This window comes from Rhineura floridana, chromosome 9 (genome assembly GCF_030035675.1).
Source record: "Rhineura floridana isolate rRhiFlo1 chromosome 9, rRhiFlo1.hap2, whole genome shotgun sequence".
In the NCBI taxonomy this organism is placed as follows: Eukaryota; Metazoa; Chordata; class Lepidosauria; order Squamata; family Rhineuridae; genus Rhineura; species Rhineura floridana.
This window is the reverse complement of record NC_084488.1, coordinates 106611094-106633605: the sequence shown is the minus strand read 5'-3', so window position 1 is coordinate 106633605 and position 22512 is coordinate 106611094. Positions and strand designations below refer to the sequence as shown.

Genomic DNA, 22512 nt, shown 5'->3' with positions numbered 1-22512 from the left:
TTGTGAGGTTGGTATGGATTATAACACTATATTTGTTGGAATCATTTTTCTTAAAGTGCAGTCCTGTGCATGTTTAGTTGAAAGTAGTAGGGCTTGTTCCCTAGAAAGGATTGCAGGCTTGTCTAAGAAGTCAGCCTAAAGCAGTTTTCTTCCATAAATCAATTGATAGGTATAAATGTTTGGCATCTATTACCAATTTAAGTGTTTGTTTTAAATAGCAAGTTTGTACAGAGTAAGTGCCCTGACATGTATGTTTTGTGCAGTAATTACAGTATGCTAAAGATGCATATTTAAATGTTTAAATAGTGCTGGTCAATTGAAAGGGGCCTTGAAGTAAGAATTAATTGCACTGTGTTTGCAAAAGAAACCTGTTTTTTTATCTCTGTCTACTCCTGATTATCTGCAAACTAAAAGCAAAGCAATGACTTGCCTGGGCTATAAAGGTTGCACAAGGGAAATGGGAGAGTGAAAGGGTATTGTTTAAGCAGCCTGGCTGTGTACGCTCCTCTGTAAAGGAAGAACAGCAAACCTCCTTCATTTTGTGGAACTCAAATTGCACAAGCATCTTACCTTTGACCTTTGCATGCATGCACACTTTCTTTCTGAGGCATGCACTCCTCCATATGCAGGCATGTGCTTGTTTGCACGTACAAATCCCCCTCCTTCCCCCATTCTTCTATCTGCACCAGTTTGTTTGGGAGCTGTGCAGAACAGAACAACATCTGTTTGCTGGGACTGGGAGGAAGGTGCTTTCCACCCCTTACAAGGCCTGACCTGCGCATGAGAGCAAAAGAGAGGGCTTTTCTCTGTCCTAGTTCTGTTGCTGCTTTTGCAGATAAAAAAACGAGTGCATGTAGGAATAGTTAGGCGGGGATGGACAGGAGATAAAAATGGAATAAGCAGAAGACCTTCCTCTTTCAACAAGCCTTTTAAGTAGAGACCTTATCCCAGTCTGCGTCTGTGTTGGAATTACTTTTTTAGATCGTTTTAAAGCTTTAAAAATATTTTTAAAATATGTTTTGTTTTAATATGTTTTAAGTCTTTTATTTTGAAAATGTTTTAGAGTGGGGGTGTGGGTTTTTTTGCAGTTTTGTTTGCTGTCCTGGGCTCCTTCTAGGAGGAAGGCAGGATATAAATGTAATAAATAAATAATAAAATGGTCATACTGGCAGAAACAATAGATCTTTCCTTAGAAGGAGCTGCATGAGAGAACACTTAATGAGTGTAGCCTTTTCATTAGAATCAGAGAGTTTATGAGCTTCTGGATCAACTTATTCCAGTTTTTTTAATGGATATTCTTAGCCAAGGGCCGTAACAATCTATGCACAGAACATACTTCCTGCACACAAATGTCTTAAATGCAGAGTGTTACTGAGATTGAAAGTCATAATTTGAATTTGAAGAACTAGGACCATCATGTTTATTGTGTAAAACTTTTGGGAAAACACATATTGGAAAATCAAAACCACTTTGCACTCATTGAAGAAAGGATGTAAAGTAGCCTGTAGTTAGTGGGTTCCTGGGCAGGGGAGCTGCTGTGCTGCTGCATTTGCAGGTTTGGAGAGTTCCACGTCTGCATTTTGGATTTGACCTACCTGAACCTCTAGAAGAAACAGACGTTTTAAGCAAACTGGAGATAACATCTTGTGCATCTGGCAACATGGACCCTGTGGTAAGTCTATGCTGCAATAATAAGCAGTTTTAATTTGGAGTTAGCTAGTTTTATTTGCAAGTTTTGTTTGCAATTCATGAAGTTCTGTGCTACCTTTCTTTAGTGGATTGCATTGTATTACAGTTTGCATTCCGTAGAATTCAAATTGTAATGCAGTAAAATACAATATAAGGAATAAAACAATTTTTAAAAATCAATATGAGAATTTAATGGTGACATGCCGCAGACCACCTGACTGAAGTTTATGTACCAAAGTTTGGGAAGCCCTGTCTTAAGATATTTTAAACAGTTAAGAAAAGCTGTTCAGTTCTGAAACATATTGATGAGTTACGATAAACATTAAATAGTTGCCACCTCGGAGATTTCTTCTTTTTTTGCATTCTTTCTGTACATAGAATTTCAGCTTTCACATAAAACAGTTGCGCCAACCAAATGGGATGTGGCCGTTTTGCCCTGTGTATATTATGTGCATTTCATAATTCAATACTTCCTGTTGTGAAAGGATGTGGGGAGACAGAGGTCTTTATCAGTAGTGGCAAGGAATAGGAGGGCATTCTGTCCTTTGCATTAATATGTGAGATAACACCTATGTAAACAGTGTAAAAATGGAGCCGATCAATTTGTGAGTTCCCTGGCTGTACTTAAATAAGCGTTTCACAGGGGGGAAAACCCAATACATTTAGGGAAAGCCTTAAGAGCAGTGGGAAATAATGCTGGGAAGAATTTCTGGGAAATAAGTAAGAGACTTTTAATGGAGGCACTAAGCACTGCATAGATTTTCCTGCTCCTGGGTATTTATTTGTCTGTCCTTGCTTCCCACCTCCAGTGACATTTGGTAATGCAACATAAGAAGCCGACTTGTTTCTGGTGGAGCTGAGGAAGCTACTGGCTTAAGTTGTAATGAGAGGGGAATTAGGAGCCAAGGTCCTCTGGTAGGACTGACCTTACCAGTGGAACTTGGGTCTGGTCATTGTGGGAGGCAACTGTTAGGTTACTTAGACAGGTTGTGTCTGAAAAGTGTCTTCCAATGCCTCCCTCAGGACGTGGAAGGAAATTAATGAAGTTGGGTAACAAGCCAAAGAGATGTGCCCGACAAAACAGGGAAGGCTGCTGGTGGTGGTGATGTTACCAGGCTTTTGTGGAATGGCAGGCCTGTATGCTGCCACATTCACACCATACATTTATTCCACCATCATCCCACTTCAAACAGTCATGGCTTCCCCCAAAGAATCCTATGAACTGGAGTATGTGAAAGGTGCTGTTTGTTAGGAGACCCCCTATTCTCCCTTGCAGAGTTACAGTTGCCAGAGTGGTTTAACAGTAAGTCCCTCTTCCCACAGACTTCTAGAAATTGTAGCTGTGTGAGGGGAACAAGGGTCTCCTAACAACTCTCAGCACCCTTCACAAACTACACTTCCCAGGATTCTTTGGGGGAAGCCATGACTGTTTAAAGTGCAATAATAGTGGAATAGATGTAAGGTGTGAATGTGGCAGTTGAAGGCTACCTGGAACAGCTAAGGAGGAAAATAAGCACTAGGAAAAGGGGGTGTCACTATGCAGGTCAAATTAGGCCTAGGCTCATTCTTCACTGTGGTAACATGGTAGCCGTTTTTGAAGAGGAATGCTGGCTTGGACAAGGAGCCTTTCTCCACCTGGTGCCCTCCAGATGTTTTGGATTATAGCCGCCATAGTTCCCAGCCAGCACAGCTGATGGGAGTTGTAATCCAAAATATCTGGAGGGCACCAGGTTGGGAAAGGCTGACCTACTGTCGGAAGGCAGAGCTGGGGTCCCAATCCCGGGGAGCTGGATTCCGGAGAGTTGGGAGAAGAGTATTCGGATGGGTGGTAGAGGGAAGGGGGAGGAACTTCCCCCCTTTGGAGTGAAGACGAAACAGAGGAACTGCCAGTGATAAGGTCGCTTAGCAACGGGGAGCCTGAGCCCTCCCTGGACATTCTCGCGCCTCCCCCTCTTTCAGGCTCATAGCAAGAGGGGAAAGAGGGAGGGCTGCTCACAGCCGAAAAGTGGGGAGGCAGTTTACCATCAGCCCCTCCCCTATCCCCCATCCTGGAATCGGAAACTTCAGAAGAGGAGGGGGTGATGCTTTCCCCCTCACCGCGCACACGCAGACAGCTGAAAAGACAGGAGAGAAGGGGGGGAAGGCGGGCAGTACCTGAGGGGCAGTTAAGGAGGAGCGAAAGATTGCGCGCCCGTTTGGCCCCTTCTTAAAGAACAGGCGGGAAGAAGTCCCTTGCTCTGTCAACTTTCTCCCAATGCCGCAGGACCTGTATCCCTGTATTGCTTCATGAGAAAACGCAGTCTTTGTTTGGACATTACCCTAATAAAACACGAATTAACTACAGCCGTTGGTCTGGTTCCTGAGTCACATCCTGGGCCTGACACCTACATGATACAGGCTGCCCACAGGAAAATGAAGGTTCCTTGACAATGTGGGGACCAACCACAAGGAGAATGGTTTTGTATTTGGTAACCTTTCTGCTGAGGTCTTAACGCACAAGCTCCACTAGGCCATAGATTGGAAGGAAGAAGAAAAGGGCCACAGGCTATGGCAAATCTGTCCGTACATGAGCCAGGACTGAAATTGGTACCAAGTGTGCTGAACAAGACTGAATGTGATTCTTTGCAAGATCTGGACCTCCATCCATCTCTTTGAGGAGGAGATGGATGATCGTCATGATGATTAATGACTAAAATGAACATATTACACCATATATGCCCAGGAGAAACTAAACAAACATTTAAATTAACATGTCAAGTTCTCCAATTTTTGTGTAGTTGCTATAGTTGACAGTGCCTTGTGCTAAAAGAAAGCAGTAAGGTGGACTCATCTCAATGGCATGCTGTAGGGGATGTTCCCTTGGGGTTGTGGAAGTCTCATTTGGGGTGGCTCAGTGCTAATTTTGGGGTGTACAGCTACAGGTCTCTTATAAGTGTGGACTGCAGTCATTGCTCATGGATGTGCTTTGTGCAAAAATAACACCTTTTACCATAGGGAATGATGATGCATCTTGAAGGGGAGAGTTTCCCGGTGATGTAGATGTGTGATATTGGGTATCATAACTTGTATTTTGTGCTGTACTGCCAAATAAACTATCTAGGCTATTCCCACAGCAATTTGTTGAAGAAGGAGCAGGGCGCCAAATGGAGCATCATAAAAAACACACATAAGACACTGATAACTGCAAGGTCACCCCCTGTTTTCCAACTCCTGAGATACAGATTGTGCAAAAAATCATATTGAACCTTATTCAGCACACTTGGTACCAATTCACCATTTTTGCCTTGTGGTGTCAGTGATGCTAAATTACTTGTAAGCTGTGCTAAGCATCTATACAAAGCAAGCATTTGGTTTAGTCTTGTGGGAGACCCAGGTTGCAATTTGTGCTTAGTAAGTCCTTAGGCTTGCCCAACTTATTTTACAGGACTGTTTTGAGGGGGGGGGGAAGAGAGATAGGTTTATGTTGCAACTCGGAGTTTAACCTGAAACCAGAATTGTTTCTGGGAAGGAGAAATGCATATCAGATAAGAAAATTGCCTTGTGTAGCAACTTCTTCAAAACTGAAAGACATTTTTGAAGTACATGTGCAAAACCAAATGTAAATAGGTGTCAAAATAAGTAAATTTTGTATTAGATCTGCGATTGTGATTTTTATATAATCTGTATTTGTGAAAGGCTTGCAGCTAGAGGTAGATAGTTTCCTTAGTTTCTCAGTGAAGGAATAAAATAGAACTAGTGTATGAAACTGCAGTCATTTTTTGCTTGGTTGCAATTGCAGTTTCTGCAACAGACCAGGGTCACAATCCACTGGGAAGTTTTCTGGTGTTGGTAACACTGAAGCAAATGGGAATTTCAACAAACCACCATCCTCATTCATTTCAGTGGAATTTGCACAAGAAAGCATCCAAGTAAAATGGAAAATATTCTAGGTCAGAAGGTTGTTTTGAGGCACTACATCCAAATGTTCATATTTTGAATGGAGGCAGGATATTTTTTTAGGATATTTCTTCCATTTTTTTTACACAGCTGGTATAGCAGAGTAGGGAGGAGAGCCTGGCTGGGAGTCCAGAGTCTGTGAGTTTAAATAGCCGCTCATGTCTCCTGGGTGTCAAGAGCCAGCTAAAGATCACCCCCACAGTGAGTGGCTCAGGGGTTACATGCCCTGCCACCTTTGCAGCCATGGGCAAGTTGCATTGCTGCCCTGGACTCCTGCTGGGAGGAAGGGTGGGATAGAAATTAAATAAATAAATAAATAGTCCCAAGGAGCCCAGTTGTCCCCCACCTGGCAGTTGCGGGCAAGGAAGGGGCTGGTTTGTGCAGTTGTAGGAAGCTGAGCAGGCCCTAGCCAGCTGGGGAGGACTAGCCTCAGAGGGAGGCAATAGAAAAACCCCTCTGAATACCGCCTACCATGAAAACCCTTTTCATAGGGTCACCATAAGTTGGGATTGACTTGAAGGCAGTCCATTTCCATTTTTTCCATTCCATTTTTAACCCACACAGGTACTCAAACCAGCTAACAGTATCATTAAATAATTTTATATGGTTTAAATCTGTTAATCTTTAATCTGGCTATGGTCTGAAGGCAAATGAGGCCAGCACCTTGCTGAAGCTAAGCAGGGTCAGGTGTGGTCAGTGCCTGGATGGGAGACCGCCTGGGAACCATATGTAAGCTGCCTTGGGTTTCAATCATGAAAAGAAAGGTGGGATAGAAATGTAATAAATAAATAAATAATATTAATAGAAGCTGTAGTAGTTTTAATGAACACCAGACTCTGCAGATCCTGAATGCCCTGTGAAACTTTTCACTCTTATGCCTAAAACCAATAGATATGGAACATGATGAGTCTCCTGAGGAATAAATTCCACATTTGTGGTGCCACCACCAAAAAGGTCCCAGCCTGTGTCACCACCTCCACACCTTTGATGGAGAGGGAACACAAACCGGTACCTCCATAGGTGACCCAAGTGCATAGGTAGATTCCTACAGAAGGAAGCAGTCTGTAAGGTGCCCAGGTCCCAGACTATTTAGGAAGTTGGAATGATGTAGGAATAAAGTGGAATTCTGCACACCTATGAACAATTCTCTTCCTGCTTTGCCCCACAAAGAAAAGGAAATACTGAATCTGTAATTGTTGACAAATTCAAAGAGTTGGCTAGATTCAGACGTTGAATTGGGGAAAGATCAATGTTCTCAAACATTCTAGAAGGCCACTGCTCTATATGGGGTGCACAGTACAAGTAGAGTGAACTCTGTCTTGACTTATGTTAGCAGCATAATGTTGTTGCTCCTGTGGACCATCTCTAACAATCAACAGTGCCCATAATCATAACGGTTGTGAAGTTTGACAGAAAAATAGCTGCATGCCAAAGAATGGATGTATGCCGTTTGGACAGGTAAAAAGGGAACTTGTTATCCCAAATCAAATGAACTGTAATGATGTCAAGTATCAGGTTTGCAGAAAGATCAATTATCCTAGCTGGCTTGAGATGAAAATATGAAAGTCTGTGAATTAGTTGCATCGTGCAAGTCCAGTAAGACAGAGTAGCATTTGCTCACAGGTGAGTAGCACAACCAGCAGGCCATCCTCTTCCTGGCTAGCTCAGTGCTAGTTTCTGGAGTGGGAGAGAGTATTGCAGAGTTAACTACTGCTGCTGAGATTTTTGGCCTTGAAAAATCAAGATGCGACTCTGCTAGCTCTCTGGCAGTTTCCAACTTGGGGAACAAAGCTGAGACGGATTAGCCAAGATAGTCATGTATTGTTTAGCCAGCCTGCAGAATTGGCTGACCAATGTTGTCCATGCACTGGTAACCTCCAGATTGGATTACTGTAATGTGCTCTATGTGGGGCAACCCTTGAGGTTGGTCTGGAAGCTGCAGCTGGTGCAAAATGCGGCAGCAAGAGTGCACACTAGAGCAGGTTACTGCCAACATGTCACACCGCTATACTAAAAGAATTGGCTACCTATTAGCTACTGGACTAAGTTCAAGGTTGTAGTCTTGGTGTACAAAGCCCTATACAGCTTGGGACCAGGATACCTGAAAGACCTTCTTATCCCTTATAGACCCAGTCGATCACTGCACTCTGCAGGTGAGGGCCTTCTGCAGATACCATCTTATCAGGAGGTCCTTTCCACACAACATAGGAAGCGGACCTATAGTGTTGTGGCACCAACACTTTGCAGTTCTCTCCCCTTAAATATTAGACAGACGCCATGTCTGTTATCTTTTCGGTGCCTATTGAAGACCTTCCTCTTTCAACAAGCCTTTTAAGTTGAGGGTCTGTTTTTATGATGTTTTAAAGTGTTTTTATTGCTTTTGTTTGCCACCCTGGCCACCTACTGGGAGAAAGGGCAGGACATAAATAAAATAAATTAATAACAACAACAACAATATTTTCCATAGCTAGAGTGTACCACAGGGCTATCTAGCTTGTCTCTTCTGTCGGGAAGACTAATGTGCGACAGAGCTGGCTGGGGTAACTAGGTGTTCTGTGTCCCTGTCATTTGAAGGTTGGGTACCAAATGGGTATGAGATGAGTAGCTTTTGTGTTCACTACAATGGGTGTACCCCACAAGCTATGATGATCTTCTTTTTCAGTGTGGCTGCTACTTGTGTAAGGGAGAAAGTGAAACCCGCGTCCCTGTTGGCGTGGTGCTACATCTGCACAGGAGACCTAGCATCTGGGATAGGGAGCATGTTTTCTGGCTACCTCATCCTTCAGCCATTCCCAAGATTGCAGTCTGCTTTCATTAGCCCATAGAACATATGTGTGGGGCTGTTGAGAATAAAATCTGCCCTGAACTACGTGGCCCTGTCCTTCTGTCTGATGTGTTTCCCCTTCCTCCCAGCCTCTAGTTTTTTGATCATGCTAGATTGTGCCAAAATTATCTGACCTGGGCCATGAATTTTATGCGTCTACTACATGCGTATTAAATTGTGACATCAAGAAACCTGATCAGCTCGCTTGCTTTCTCCTTCACTCCCTCTCCCTGCAAATGCTAGCTTGGCAGGACACTCTGTTCTTTGGAAGAAGGAAAAATGATATTATTGTGCATGCATGCATGGTCTTAAAACTGGTGGTTAACATGCATTTTTAACAGGTGTTAAAATAGTAAAACGGACATGATTATGTAATTGACCTTGTTGTAGGTCCTATGCCTAGTTTCACCCCACCCCACCCCTGGAACACCAGTTAAATAAAGTCATGGGGAAAGGATTGCAAGGTTGACTTAATCAAGCCCGTCTCTCATTAAAGGGTTGAACTCTAAATGCTACTTCATTCAGGCATCTCTCTTCTCCCTGCCCTCCAGCTCAGTAGCAGGCTTTCAGTTAAAAAATAAATTAAAAACATTACCAGCTGCTCTAGGTTCACTCTTTTGGAGTTGGAGCTAGCAACTGTTGGTGTGTGTGTGTGTGTGACATTTTAAAGAGAATGATTTAAGTTGCTATCTTTGTGCAGTGTCTGAAAAGTATCTGGAAAGCGAGCTGCCTCAGTACTGTTTGGTGTAACCTGTTCAGACTCCACCTTGCTTAATATCCTAAATCATACTTCTTAGAAAGTGTTACTGCACACATTTTGTATTGTTTCCATTTTTTTTTCATGCAAGTGCAGGACAACTTTCTACTAATCCACTATTCTTCTGCTAACCCCATCATCAAACATCCTCCTTCACTTTCAAAGGAGGAGAACCTGTTTATTAATTCAAAGAAAGCAAGTTTAACAACCTGTCTGCATGTCCCTCAGGAAGACAAATTCCAGATCAACATTCTGTCTTGTTTCATAAGTGGCAGAAGGCAGCAGTTCAGAAAACAGAGAGGGGACATGCTTTTCAGGGACAGATTTGGCTGTAGAAAGTTCTCTAGAAGGGCTTTTTTAATATAAAAAATACTCCATACTAGAATTACTTCAGACCTAAGGAAAAGTTGCCTATTCAGAAACATACTCTGGAATTCTTTGCAAAGTGGCCAGGTTCCTTGGTAGATGTGTACATTCATTCTTCAAGCAGATGAATCTATGAACTAATTCCCTGGAGGCAGAAAGGCTTTAAAAATATAACTACTAGGGTACATAATTATCATTGTGACATTTGGAGCATTCTTGTGCATGTAGACTTAAGATTGCAACCTCTCTTGTTGGCACTTCTTGGATGCCTTTACAGCAGCCTGACACTGAAGATGAGTAGGTGGAATTTTCTATGGCATGCAGGTGGAGGTCCATTCTCATTCCCTGGGGAAGGACCCTAACTTGCAGTAGAGTGCATGCTTCATATGCAAAAGCTGTCATGTTCAATCCCTGTCCTCTCTAGGCAGGACTCAGAAAGACTCCTGCTTGCAATCCTAGAGAGCCGTGGCCAGTCATCGTTGACACTACTGAGCTAGATAGATCCCTTGGCCTGACTTTGTATAAGGCAGCTTCCTGTGATTAATTTCAAGGCACAAGAGCCACGTGTTGTAAATGCCATGTTACTAATAGGTGGTCAACTAGAGATTTTTAACAGACATGGCTGCCTGTTAGGCATGCTGTTGACCTGGATTTCCTGCATCGGTGTTGGACTACATGAATCTTAATAATATTCTGTTAATATTTATAGTAGTTATCAATGCACTTTGAAAACTGGGCACTGCATGTCAGTTATAAGGAGACTTACTGCATGTCAGTTGTAAGGCCAGTGGGTGACCTTGGGCCATATGCTGCCTCTCAGCCTAAACTACCTCACAAGGTTGTTGTGAGGATAAAATGGAGAAAGGGAAAAACATGTATGACACCTTGAGCTCTTTGGAGGAGAGGTGGGGTATAAATGTACATAAATAAACAAACTGTAGCTACACATTCACAAGTCTAATATAGACAGGCAAAAAGGAAGAGGGCATTAGAAACAATAAAAGTAAAGGTAAAGGTGTCCCCGCATGTAGTGCGAGTCGTTTCCGACTCTTAGGGTAAAGTCTTGCGACATTTACTACGCAGACCGTATATATGGGGTGGGATTGCCAGTTCCTTCCCCGGCCTTTCTTTACCCCCCAGCGTAGGCCGGGTACTCATTTTACTGACCATGGATGGATGGAAGGCTGAGTGGACCTCGACCCCTTTTACCACCGCTTACCACTCTGCGCCACGGAGGGTCTATTCAGAAACAATACGAAGGGCAATTTAAGATCTATTGAATTTGGTATTCCCCTCTCCTTTGGTTAGAAAAAATGAACTATGGCAAAGATAAATGTGCAGTTTTGCCTCTGCAGTTCTGGTAAGGCTAATTTTTTTCAGTGGGGGAGGCATTGTGATGCAAATGTTCTTATGATAGGTATTAATATCTCTCTTGTGCAATCTTCAGAGAATTATCTCTTCTCCAGACCACATTGGGGGGCTGGTATTTTATTACTTGCAACGTTTGTGTACTGCTTGATTGTAATGAAACCTCAAAACGGTTTACAAAGAAACAAAATGAACATTTAAAATTCTCAGTAAAAACAGTTTAAAAACAGGCACTTCAAAACATTCAAAAACTAATTAAAATCAACAGTAAGCTAAAAGCAAGTTAAAACATGTCAACATCATACATGTCTAGATTATATATAGCTATGCACGTATCCATCCTGTTTGTGTAGAAAAGGGGGGTGAGGGGGGGAAGGTGGATAAAGCTGCCTGCCTTACCTTGCTTTAAGCCAGGCATAGGAAACTTGTGGCCCTCCAGATGATGGTGGACTTTAATGCCTATCACCTCTGACTTTGCTGGCTGGGGCTGATGGGCTTTGGAGCCTACAGCATCTGGAGAGCCTCCTGCCTTAAGCAGTTTTGACCTAGCCTGGCAGCTGACTGAGGAGGCCTGTTGTAAACAAAGGTGATTTTTAGAGTTGGCCTGCTTCTCTCCCCTGCCCATTCCCTTGCAGGGTTTCTGTGACTCTTAACAGCTGTTGAGACAAGCAGAGGCTGGGCAGGTGAAGCTTTTTTCCAGCATGCAGATGTAGATGGTGGAGGTAAAAGCTCCCCCCCCCATTCCACTTTCTTCCAGTCCCTTCAGCATGTAAAGGCACAGGGAGGCCTGTGAGTAGTGAGATGGGGGCAACGACCCTGGTAAATATTTGATCTCCCCAACTCTCTTATCTGGCTGACTGTTTGCTGCAGATTTTTCTCCTTTGTTTCCTACCTTTGATGTGCTAATTAACCCTCCCAATGTGTCTGCATGTAAGCACATTCCATCCTTTGTATTCAGCTCTCTCGCTTTTATTTTTGCTTTTGAACAGCCCTGCTGAGATATAATATATTTTGCTCCTGCTCTTTAACCAACAAACTGATCCAACAAAAGATAATAGTTGGAAGCCTATTTGCTGAGTCTCTCATTTGTGGGGGTGGGGGAAACAATGCACAAGTGCCCTGGGAGTGTCTTCCTCCTTGCCAGACTCCCTATCAAGCAGTTAGTCTTAATTTTAATCATTTTGCACATGCAAAAGGAAGTTCACATTTCCAGCTTCCCTTTTCTCCTTACAGAGCCCCCTGTGACTGCATATCCTTCTTTAGGGTCAGGAGTGATAAATGTTGCCTGTCTCTTGCATAGTTTGTCATTCACACCTTTCCAGGCAGTTAAGTGGCAAGATGGTGAATGATTGAATTACTTTTAGGTTTTATCTTCATTGGGATCCTGGATGTTGAGAGTGGGTTGCAGTTGCTGGTCAAAACAAGATCTGGTTCACAGGTCAGTCTGTTATGCTATCTTACTTCGCAAGTGGTCATGATATGCTGAGTCTAGTTTAATGTATTGTACCTAGTTGCAAGGCTATACATTCTAGTACAGTTGTTCCCAAACCTTTCCCCCAGGGACTGGTTGTAAATTGCTGAGGGCCTTGGTGGACCACTTGATGATTTTTCAGGCTCCTGTTGCAGTTGTAATGCACTGTGCTAGATGCTGTATGGTTTTTTAATTGTAGTTTTACAGACGCTGCATGAACCATCTGAACGAAGCTTGTGGACCACAATTTGGAACCCTTTTCTAGTATATTTTAAGGCCACGGTAAAGGGTGTCTTGCCCTTGAGACAGTCTACAAAGCCTGCAAAATGCAGGGATGGCACGGAATGCTAATGAATGGTCTAATAGACAAAGCTCACTGACAGAATGTTAAAAAAAATCAGCACACCTGCTTCAACAGAGAAACAAATGGTTACCTTGACTGCTAGCTGCAAATCCCCATACAAGGGTCGGATGAGGAAGGGCTGTGTGTTGATGGTCAACCTGGTATGGTGTAAAGGCAAAAGGGGTTGTGGTGTGGTGCACAGAGACCTGTGGGGCAGGGAGATTCCCAGCAGTATCAGATACTGAGCCAATGCTTTAGTGGCTGGCTTTTCATTGTTTTTTTTTTTTTACAATAATTTTTATTCAAATTTTCATAAAACAAACAAAACAAAATCATAAAACATTCAAAGACAAAAAACAGAACAAAACAAAAATGATTAAAAAAAAATAAAATGTTGACTTCCCATTTGTCGCAGATCAGTTATAGGTCTACAATATATAACAATCCTGTCTCTTAAATTATATTATAAAATCACTTTCCTCCAGTAGTTATCTTAATTAATCATCAAATCTCATAAACATTACTTTATTCTTTCCACAAAAAGTCAAAGAGGTTTCAATTCTTTAAGAAATATATCTATCAGTTTTTCTCCAAATAAACATGTCGATTAACCCATCTCGTTAATAATAATAATAATCTTATTGTCATAACCATAGTCCAAATAAACATATCGATTAATCCATCTCATCAAAATCTGTTAGGTCCAATAATTTCAATAGCCATTATTCCATTATCCCTATTAATTCCATCTTCCATCTTCAATAGTCCTGTTAAGTCCAGTAATTTCAGTGTCCAATCTTCCATTATCAGTATTCCATAATAATCTTGCTGTCATAGCCATAGTCATATAATAAGAGTCTGATGGGAATTTCCTCTATCCCAAATATTTTCTTGCCATCAATTCTGAATAAGTTGCTGAAATATTGTTGTAAAGTCATATCTCTGTTCTTCTTTTTTACAAAATGCACTGGCTCATCTCTTGAGAGTTTTTCCATTGTCACATGGCTGCAGTTAATTCCATAGATTTTCTCTATATCAAGCTCCATCACGTCATTCCAGTCCAGAAGATTATCCAAGCCATTGATAACTTTATCTCTAATATCTTCATTAATTTCTTCAGAGATAACGTTAAATTCCAAACAGTAGATTTTATTTCTAATATCCATAAACTCCAGATCTTTTTCCAATTCCACATTTGTTCCAATCTCCAGGGCTTGTATCTTCCCTTTATTTTTTCTTTTCTCATCTCTGATCTCATTCTCCTCTCTCACAGGATCCCCTATTTCTTTAAGCTCCTGCGTCATTTTGCTCAGTTCAATTTTCAGCTCCTTACTGCCCTGTCGCAGGGTTTGTTTCGTTATCTCAATCTCATCCATTATTTTCTGAAACATAATTACTTCCAGATTCTCAGCCACTTTCTTGATTGCCATTTTTAAAACCACGAAAACAAAACAAAACAAAAATAAAGAAGAACCACTTCTTATTTCAGCAACAATTGGGTTAATATTCCAGGCTTGATGACATCACAGTATAAACAGAGCAGCCTGCCTTATCTCTCTATGTTCAAGAATACAAAACAAATTTAGTTCCCAGCATCAAAACAGTTAGTGGCGTCGTGAAGAAGCAGATTCGTCAAAATAAAATAGACCAAAAAGAGAATAGTCCCAGACAATATAATGTTCCAAAGTTCATATTTTTTATTTTTTTTCTCCTCGGAATAGAAATCCCTCTTCTGTTTATATCTTTAGAATGCACTTCCAGGACAGCTTTTTGCAATAGAAGCAGAGATAAGCTGTTAATTTCGTGAATAACAGAGAAGAGTTATAGCTCACCCAGAAGTTCTTTAAAGCTGATTCATTTGACAAATCTCTTTTTGCTGCAACAATTTAAACCAAGTAAAAAAAAAAGATAGAAAGAAGGGTGCTTGCCTGTTAGTCCGTTTTCTCTTTGAAGAAAAGATAAACGTGTCGCATTAATCAGATAGAGCTTGTTCGGAAGTCCGTCCGGCATTGCTGGCTGGACCTTTTCTCATAAATTAATGAAATCCAGTCCTCCCAACAAAAACAGGCTTTTGAGGTTGATCTCTACGTTTCTCCCTGCCCGGGAGAAATTTCATCAGTCAAAAAAAAAATGTACTGACTGATTTATATCTGAAAAAGCTTCTTCTGAGGCGGGAGCCCGTCTCAAAAGCAGGCACAAGCGAAGTCACCCTTCCCGGAAGTCCGCTGGCTTTTCATTGTTAAGAAATTTTCCCATCAGGATTTTAGTGAGAAGCAGAACTGGATGTGTGACTAATGTGATGATACATATCCATGAGTAGCCTTATAAAACTTTTAAAAAATATAATCTTGATTTTTATGAAAAGATAGGGGGAAAGCTCCACCCTTGATCTTGAGAGACTAGAATTGGTTGCTTCTCATGGCAAGAAAGGTGTAGCTTTAATGAGAGAAGGGCTTGGTTAAGTCTCATGACTTCTTCCTGCTGTATTAAAAGGAAATGTTCCTCCTTAATCCTTTGAAGGAAGAAATGCTTCATGTTCCAGAACCGAGACGTATTGCACATTTGTATGTTTTCTTATAGCTTCTGTCCACCCTTTTCCCTGTTGCAGAATAAAACTATAAGCTATCACTTTATGTAGATACATTTTTAAAAAGTGGCCTTGTTCAATTCCTATTTTAAAACAATAAACACGGTGTTTTTGTAAATCTGACCCAGAAGTTGCAAAGTGGGCAATTCCTTGAGTGGCTCCTTTTTCTGAAATGAAACATTATAGCCTGAATGTGTCAAAGTACATAGACTGGTCAGTTCAGCTGTTACTAAACAATTAAAATACAGTGTAAAAAATACAATCTAAGCAATGCCCAGGCAGGTAAAAAATAACACTAAAGCAGTAAAAATAGCAGTCACCCACCACTGTTAAGGTTGCAATCCCTCCGAGAGCAAGTCCCATTGATCTTTTCAATGGGATATATGGGAATGTATTGTAAATCACCAATTTCCAAGCACTTTGTTGTCCACATGCCTGGGTTGAATTTTATTGTTCTATATTGAAATTATTGTGAACTATTTTGGATATTTTTTATAGAACAGTATATAAATATTTGTAAGCAAATGCAATAAAAATACAATCCTATGTGTCAGGTTGGATGATAGAAATGGAATAACCTGTTAATTAAAACATCTAAGATTCTCTTTTCTAGTACTGTGCTGCTCTTAATAGTTCAGTCTTTTTGAGTGCTGACAATTGTCAATACTGACAGTTTCAGTGCTTCAGGATATCCAGACTAATTTTACTGACAAGCATCCTGAGATACTTAACTTACATATGCCAATCCTGCGTTACAGAGTGCACCACATTCACATCCACAGCTATCAGTTTCACTATGATGAAATATAATGTTGAAAAAAATGCATTTGTTCTTAGTAACTTTGAAAATCTGGCACATTTTTGGAGAGCCTTTTCCTCCTCCAGTGATGAGAGTTTTCTGGTAAACTTTGAATTGACTAGGATGAGATGTAGCATGTTCCATTTATTTGTTTTTATATTTAGTAAACAAAACAAAATCAAAATAGTATGCCATGTTTAATTTCATGTATTTTTTTTTTACTGAAATATTTAATTGTTGAATTTTTGTTTCCTAGAATGCACTGAATGTGGTTTACACATTTGCAGACTGCTTTTAGTTTGGAATTTATTTTCACTTGCAGTTACATGAAATAAGAATTTTAAGTTGGGTTTGATTCAACTTGCAGCTAATCAGGTGATTTCATAATACAAACCAAGAATTTAGTTAGTTGCAGTCCTCAAGGTGGTCTGTGGTGGGATGCCATCCCATTTTTAAAGGCATATTTAAAACCACTTCACTACTTTTTAAGGCTATAATTGACTCTGTCTTCATTTCAAATTAAACCAACCGAATTCCTTCTTTTTCTTTAACTTTGAACACTGATTATACCTTGGTTTTGGTTTAAATTTCTGTCTTCATTTCCCTCTTTCTCCATTCCCTTTCCAGATTGCAAATAAATATATTCTCTGTGTGTTTAGTCTTTTTATACTTCCTATGAGCCGTCACCTGAAAAAAGTTAATTTCTTTGTTGAAACTGCTGAATTAAATTAGTTACTAATACTTTTTAAAATGGAACATTTTTAGAAATAGAAAGTTTTACTTGGGGAAAATGTTGTGGGAAGTTTTCCATTCTTGAGGAATTGCATTTTACCTGATCCTTTAGGCAAGCTTCACCCAAAAATATAATCAGGGTTTGTATGTATCAGCAAAATGGATTCTGCAGATTTTTTATAAACATTTCACATCCATCTTCTTCAATTGTTATTTGTTTAATAGATTTGAGTCAAATTTTTGATTCGAGGAGCACTCAAAGCAACATACAGTGGAATATAAAAGCAACGAATTTAAAAAGCTTAAACTATAAAAATTCTGTTCTTGAAGTTTTCCCTGTTTTTTGCTTTGGGTTTTTTGGATGGGTGGGAGAGAGAACTAACTGCCTTTCTGTAGTTTTTTTAAATGCTGGCAAAAACCACTCCCTAAATATACCAGGAAAGAGTTTAGCAAAGGAGATTTAACAGTATGCAGAAGCACAGACCAGAGTGGTAAAGATGTTATATTTGGGTCCATAGAACAGCAGGCAAGTGAAGTGAAGGCTTTCTTTAGAGAAACCTCTGCTGATAAAATGAATATGCGAGCTTTCACGTCGCATTAAACCCAGACAGACGTGGGGGAAGGTAGATGTTGCTCATTAACAAAGTACTCCTCAAGCAAGCAACCTCTCTGCATGTGATAAATGGATAGGCAGCTGTGCCTAAGTCAGTGGTCTGGGCTTGTAGTTTCCATGACAGCAGTAGAGCTGTGTTTCGCAATAACAGGCCAGCAACTAACTTGCTTTGTCACAACACAAGATTATTCCAGAGGCCTATGTGTTTGTGCTCCTGTGCAGCAGAGCTATTGGGATTGATGTTGCCCCTTAGTTTCTGCTTCTTTTTCTTTCCATCACTACTGTATCATCTTTGAACATGGTGTGGTAGTGGGTAGAAGGGAGTTGCTGGAGAGGAAACATCTTGAACTTCAGCATTGCAAGGGCTGTGGCTATGCTTGAAGAGAACGAAACCTAGTGTGAATGGAAATGGACTGCCTTTAAGTCGATCCCGACTTATGGCGACCCTCTGAATAGGGTGTTCATGGTAAGCGGTATTCAGAGGGGTTTACCATTGCCTCCCTCTGAGGCTAGTCCTCCTCAGCTGGCTAGGGCCTGCTCAGCTTGCCACAGCTGCACAAGCCAGCCCCTTCCTTGTCCGCAACTGCCAGCTGGGGGGCAACTGGGCTCCTTGGGACTATGCAGCTTGCCCATGGCTGCACAGGTGGCAGGGCACATAACCTCCGAGCCACTCACTGGGTGTGTGATCTTTAGCTGGCCCTTTACACTCAGGAGACAGGATTGGGGATTTGAACTCACAGACTCTGGACTCCCAGCCCAGCTCTCCTCCCCACTCTGCTATAGCAGCTAGGGGAAAAAACAGTATCACTGTGTGAAAGGCAGATATGCACATACCACTGCAGTGGGGAGGCTTAAGGCTTCCATCTTGCAATGCAGAGCTTCTGGGTTGGGAGAGAAAGGAGAATTAAAAATTAAATGTACTGCCTTCAAGTCGATTCCGACTTATGGCGACCCTATGAATAGGGTTTTCATGAGGCTGAGAGGCAGTAACTAGCCCAAGGTAACCCAGTGAGCTTCATGGCTATGTGGGGATTCGAACCCTGGTCTCCCAGGTCATAGTCCAACACCTTAACAACTGCACCACAAGGAGAATTAGGTCAAAACTAAACACAAAGAGGATCTGTGAACTATTAGCAGGAAGGAACTGAGCAGCCAAGGGAGGAAAGAAAAGGGGCAGATGGCTCCTAGGTCTAGAGTAGACTTTGCAGGGGTATTCTGCAGCTTACTTTATTTATTTATTTGTTTGTTTGTTTGATTGTTTGATTTATATCCTGCCCTTCCTCCCAGCAGGAGCCCAGGGCGGCAAACATGTGGTATCTACTGTCAGTGAAACATTGCCAATTCACAGTGCTAAGAGGGAAATGAGGTTTCACCCTGGGCAGACACTCCTATCAACCCCACTGTAGTTACATTCCTGTTCATGTTACATTTGCCTGATTCTAAACCTGGGGAAAAGGCCCTTCATATTTTCCCCATAATATCACACCATGCCTCCTCAGTCATGAGGAAATGAGCTGTCCCACACAAACCACCCTTAATCAACCACATATCATGCAACCAGAGAGGCTTCCATTCCACAGTATACTTTTGTATGATTTTACTGTTTGCGCCATGAAGCAAGTCATTTTTCCACGTTATGGTCTTGGATCCTCCAAAAAAACAAGCAATATGCTTTTTTCCTAAGGCTATATTTCCATATGTTTGGTTATTAATTCAAAATTCCTGACATTCTTGAGTATAATCCAGTTTTGTTCACTTTCACAGCGGGTTCGGACAGTTGAGTTTCATCCTTCTGGTGCTTTTCGGTAGGCATGGCTGTGATTGCTTTGGCTCCGTGTACACTAGAATTGGAATGATGCAGAGAAGGTTAATATGCCCCACATACTCACACATTACAACGACTGCACCCTTGTATTTTTTGTGAATCAGCTTGGCTTAGTGGAAAGGAGGTTGGATGTAGGCCTGGGGAACGGTGTCTCATTTTTTTGCCTGGTTAAGAGGGTCACTGGTTCGCCACGCTCCACCTTCTTTTTCTCAGCCTAACCTACCTCATAGGGTCATCGGGAGCACATTAGAAGCCAAAGGGATTCAAATATGATAGATAATAAAATACCCCACCCATTACCCAAACAAACAATAAATCCACCCAGTCCAGGAAGCCACACCCTCGCCTTTTGCCTAAGGAATATAGGAAGTGCCCTTATACAGAGTCAAGACCAGTGGTCCATCTAGGTCAGTCTTGTCTATGCAGAGCGGCAGCAGCTCTCTACGGTTTCAAACTGAACTCACTCCCAGTTCTACATGGAGATGTCGGGAGTTGATCCTAGGACCTTCTATACGCAAAGAGATGCTCTGCCGCTGAGCTACGGCCCTTTCTCACCCCCAACTAATAATAATAATAATAATAATAATAATTTATTATTTAAATTTATGCTGCCCTTTCTCCCAGAAGGAGCCCAGGACAGCAAAAAATACTAAAAACACTCTAAACACACATTTTGGAAATGGACTTTAAAATATATTAAAACATCTTCAAAAATATCCTTAAAAAAAACTTTTAAAACATCTTCAAAAAGCAATTCCAACACAGACTTAAAAGGCTTATTGAAAGAGGAAGTTCTCCAGTAGATTTCAAAAAGATAACAGAGATGGTGCCTGTCTAATATTTAAGGGGACGAAATTCCAAAGGGTCGGTACCACAACACTAAAGGTCCACTTCCTATGTTGTGTGGAATGGACGTCCTGATAAGATGATATCTGCAGGAGGCCCTCACCTCCAGAGCATAGTGATCGACTGGGTATATAAAGGGTAAGACATCTTTCAGCAAATGTAACATTAGAAGTTTTGTGCCCATTCCCATCTTGCCCAGCCTTAGTAACCTAATTATCTCTCTGGCTGCTCTCATCAGTGAACTATATTACATTGTTTTAATGTATGAATTGGCAATGTATAAACAGTTGGGGTATGCGAGGCGGAAGAAAGCTATAGATTTGATCTGAGGTTCCTGTAACGTATTGCCAGATATTTTTACATAGCACAGTTGTCAGTGCACATCTGTCTTTTCGGCGTTGTGTTGATAATAGAATAATAACAGTTGGTTTAAAGGCTCTGGTTCACATATAGCGGTTGTTTTGAATGAATCAACATTCTGGGCCTTTTCATCAGCTTGCTTACACATAAAATCATGGAAAAGACAGTGGTTTCTTTTCTTCTGCTCCTGGTGTGTGACTGTGTGTATGTAATAATACCCCAAATTTCAATCCAAGCGTGAAAACCAAAAAGTGGCTGCTTCTTGGGAAAATGCATTTGCTGCAGTTTTCGGGATCTCAGCAAGAAGAGATGTGTGCATATGCACATGTCCAGATGGGACAAAAAAAATGCATTTAAGCTATAGGAAGGGAAGGACAAACCTTCAGCCATTACTCAGGCACATCTAGATCTCTGGTTGACGGCACATAATTGCTTCCTGCAGAGAATATTTATTTATTTACCTTGAACATTGTATATACCAATCTATATAACAAAGTTTTCAGGGCTAAAGCTCAGTGGCAAAGCAGATGCGTTGCATGCAGAAGATCCCAGGTTGAATTCCCAGCTTCTCAAGGTAGGAATTAGAAAGACTGCCCATCTGAAGTCCTGGAGACCTGTTGCCGGTCAGTGTGGACAGTACTGACGTAGGTGGGCATTTGGTCTGACCCAGTACAAGGCATTTGCCTGTGTTCCTAGTTTACAAGAAGAATGAAAAGCAAATTAAAAATGCATTACGATAGGGCCAACAGTAAAAGAGAAAAAAGCAGCATAAAAACAAGTGACAGTGATAAAACTAGTGGGATCTGGAGCAGATTAAAAGGCCTGAGGGGGAAAAGGGTCTTTAGCTGGTGGTGAAATGACATTAAGGCAAGCCGGGGGGGGGGATTCCAGAGCTGGGGTGCCACCATGGAAGAGGCCTTGTGCCCAGCAGCCACCTACAGTGATCATCTGGCAGAGGTGCTCAAAAAAGGGCTTCAGAAGATGTTGTGGTCTGGGCATGTAAAGACTGGCCAATTGTTCAGGTATCCTGGGTCATATCCAGCTAAGCCATACTCAGTGTAAACCCATTGAAATCAGTGGTTCTGGTTTATTTAAGTCCATTAAGTTCAGTGGGTCTACTCTTGAGTTTGACTTTATTGGATATTACCTTCCTTGTCCTCCTGGATCTCTCAGCAGCTTTTGATACTGTTGACCACGGTATCCTTCTGGACTGCCTGAAGAGGTTAGGCATAGGGGGCACTGTATTGCAGTGGTTCCGTTCCTTCATCTCTGGTAGGTACTAGAGAGTGGCATTGGGGGATGAGGTTTTGGATCCTTGGCCTCTCACTTGTGGGGTGCCACAGGGCTCCATCCTCTCCCCGATGCTATTCAACATCTATATAAAGCCGCTGGGGGCTATCATCAGAAGATTTGGGCTGCAGTGTCACCAGTATGCGGATGACACGCAGCTCTATCTCTCATTTCAAATCTTCACCGAGGTTGGCTGTAGAAACCCTATCCAAGTGCCTGGAGTCGGTGAGTGGCTGGATGGGAAGGAATAAGCTGAAGCTGAACCCTGACAAAACCGAGGTACTGTTTGTGGGAGACAAGGGAAGGTTGGGGGATGTTGACCTGGTGTTCAGTGGGGTACAATTGCCCCTGAAAGACCAGGTCCGCAGCCTGGGGGTCATTCTTGACTCCCAGCTGTCCATGGAGGCTCAGGTCTCGGCTGTGAGCCGGGCGGTGCTGTATCAACTCCATCTGATACGGAGGCTGCGCCCCTACCTTCCCAGCCATCTGCTCCCATTTGTGGTACATGCCCTGGTCTCCTCTCGCCTGGACTACTGTAATGCGCTCTACGTGGGGTTGCCCTTGAAAACGGTCCGGAGGCTGCAACTGGTACAGAATGCGGTGGCTCGCCTGATTAAAGCCAGCCGCCAGCAAGATCACATCACTCCAGTGCTGAAGGAGTTGCACTGGTTACCGGTTATTTTCCGGGCCCAATTCAAGGTGTTGG

The 22512-nt window shown here is 41.9% G+C and overlaps 1 protein-coding gene across 6 annotated transcripts in view; it reads left to right on the top strand.

Moving 5' to 3' along the window:
• AFF1 (ALF transcription elongation factor 1) overlaps positions 1–22512 on the top strand; it is a 193800-nt gene that overhangs the window by 57207 nt on the left and 114081 nt on the right. For 4 of the 6 annotated variants that reach the window (XM_061583083.1, XM_061583082.1, XM_061583081.1 and 1 more), the window contains exon 1: positions 12314–12378. The exons of the other annotated variants lie outside the window; for them this stretch is intronic. In XM_061583083.1, coding sequence (XP_061439067.1) covers positions 12329–12378 — 50 coding nt within the window. In that variant the 5' untranslated portion in view covers positions 12314–12328. Of the gene's footprint in view, positions 1–12313; positions 12379–22512 lie in introns of those variants that run through there. 6 annotated transcript variants of the gene reach the window in all.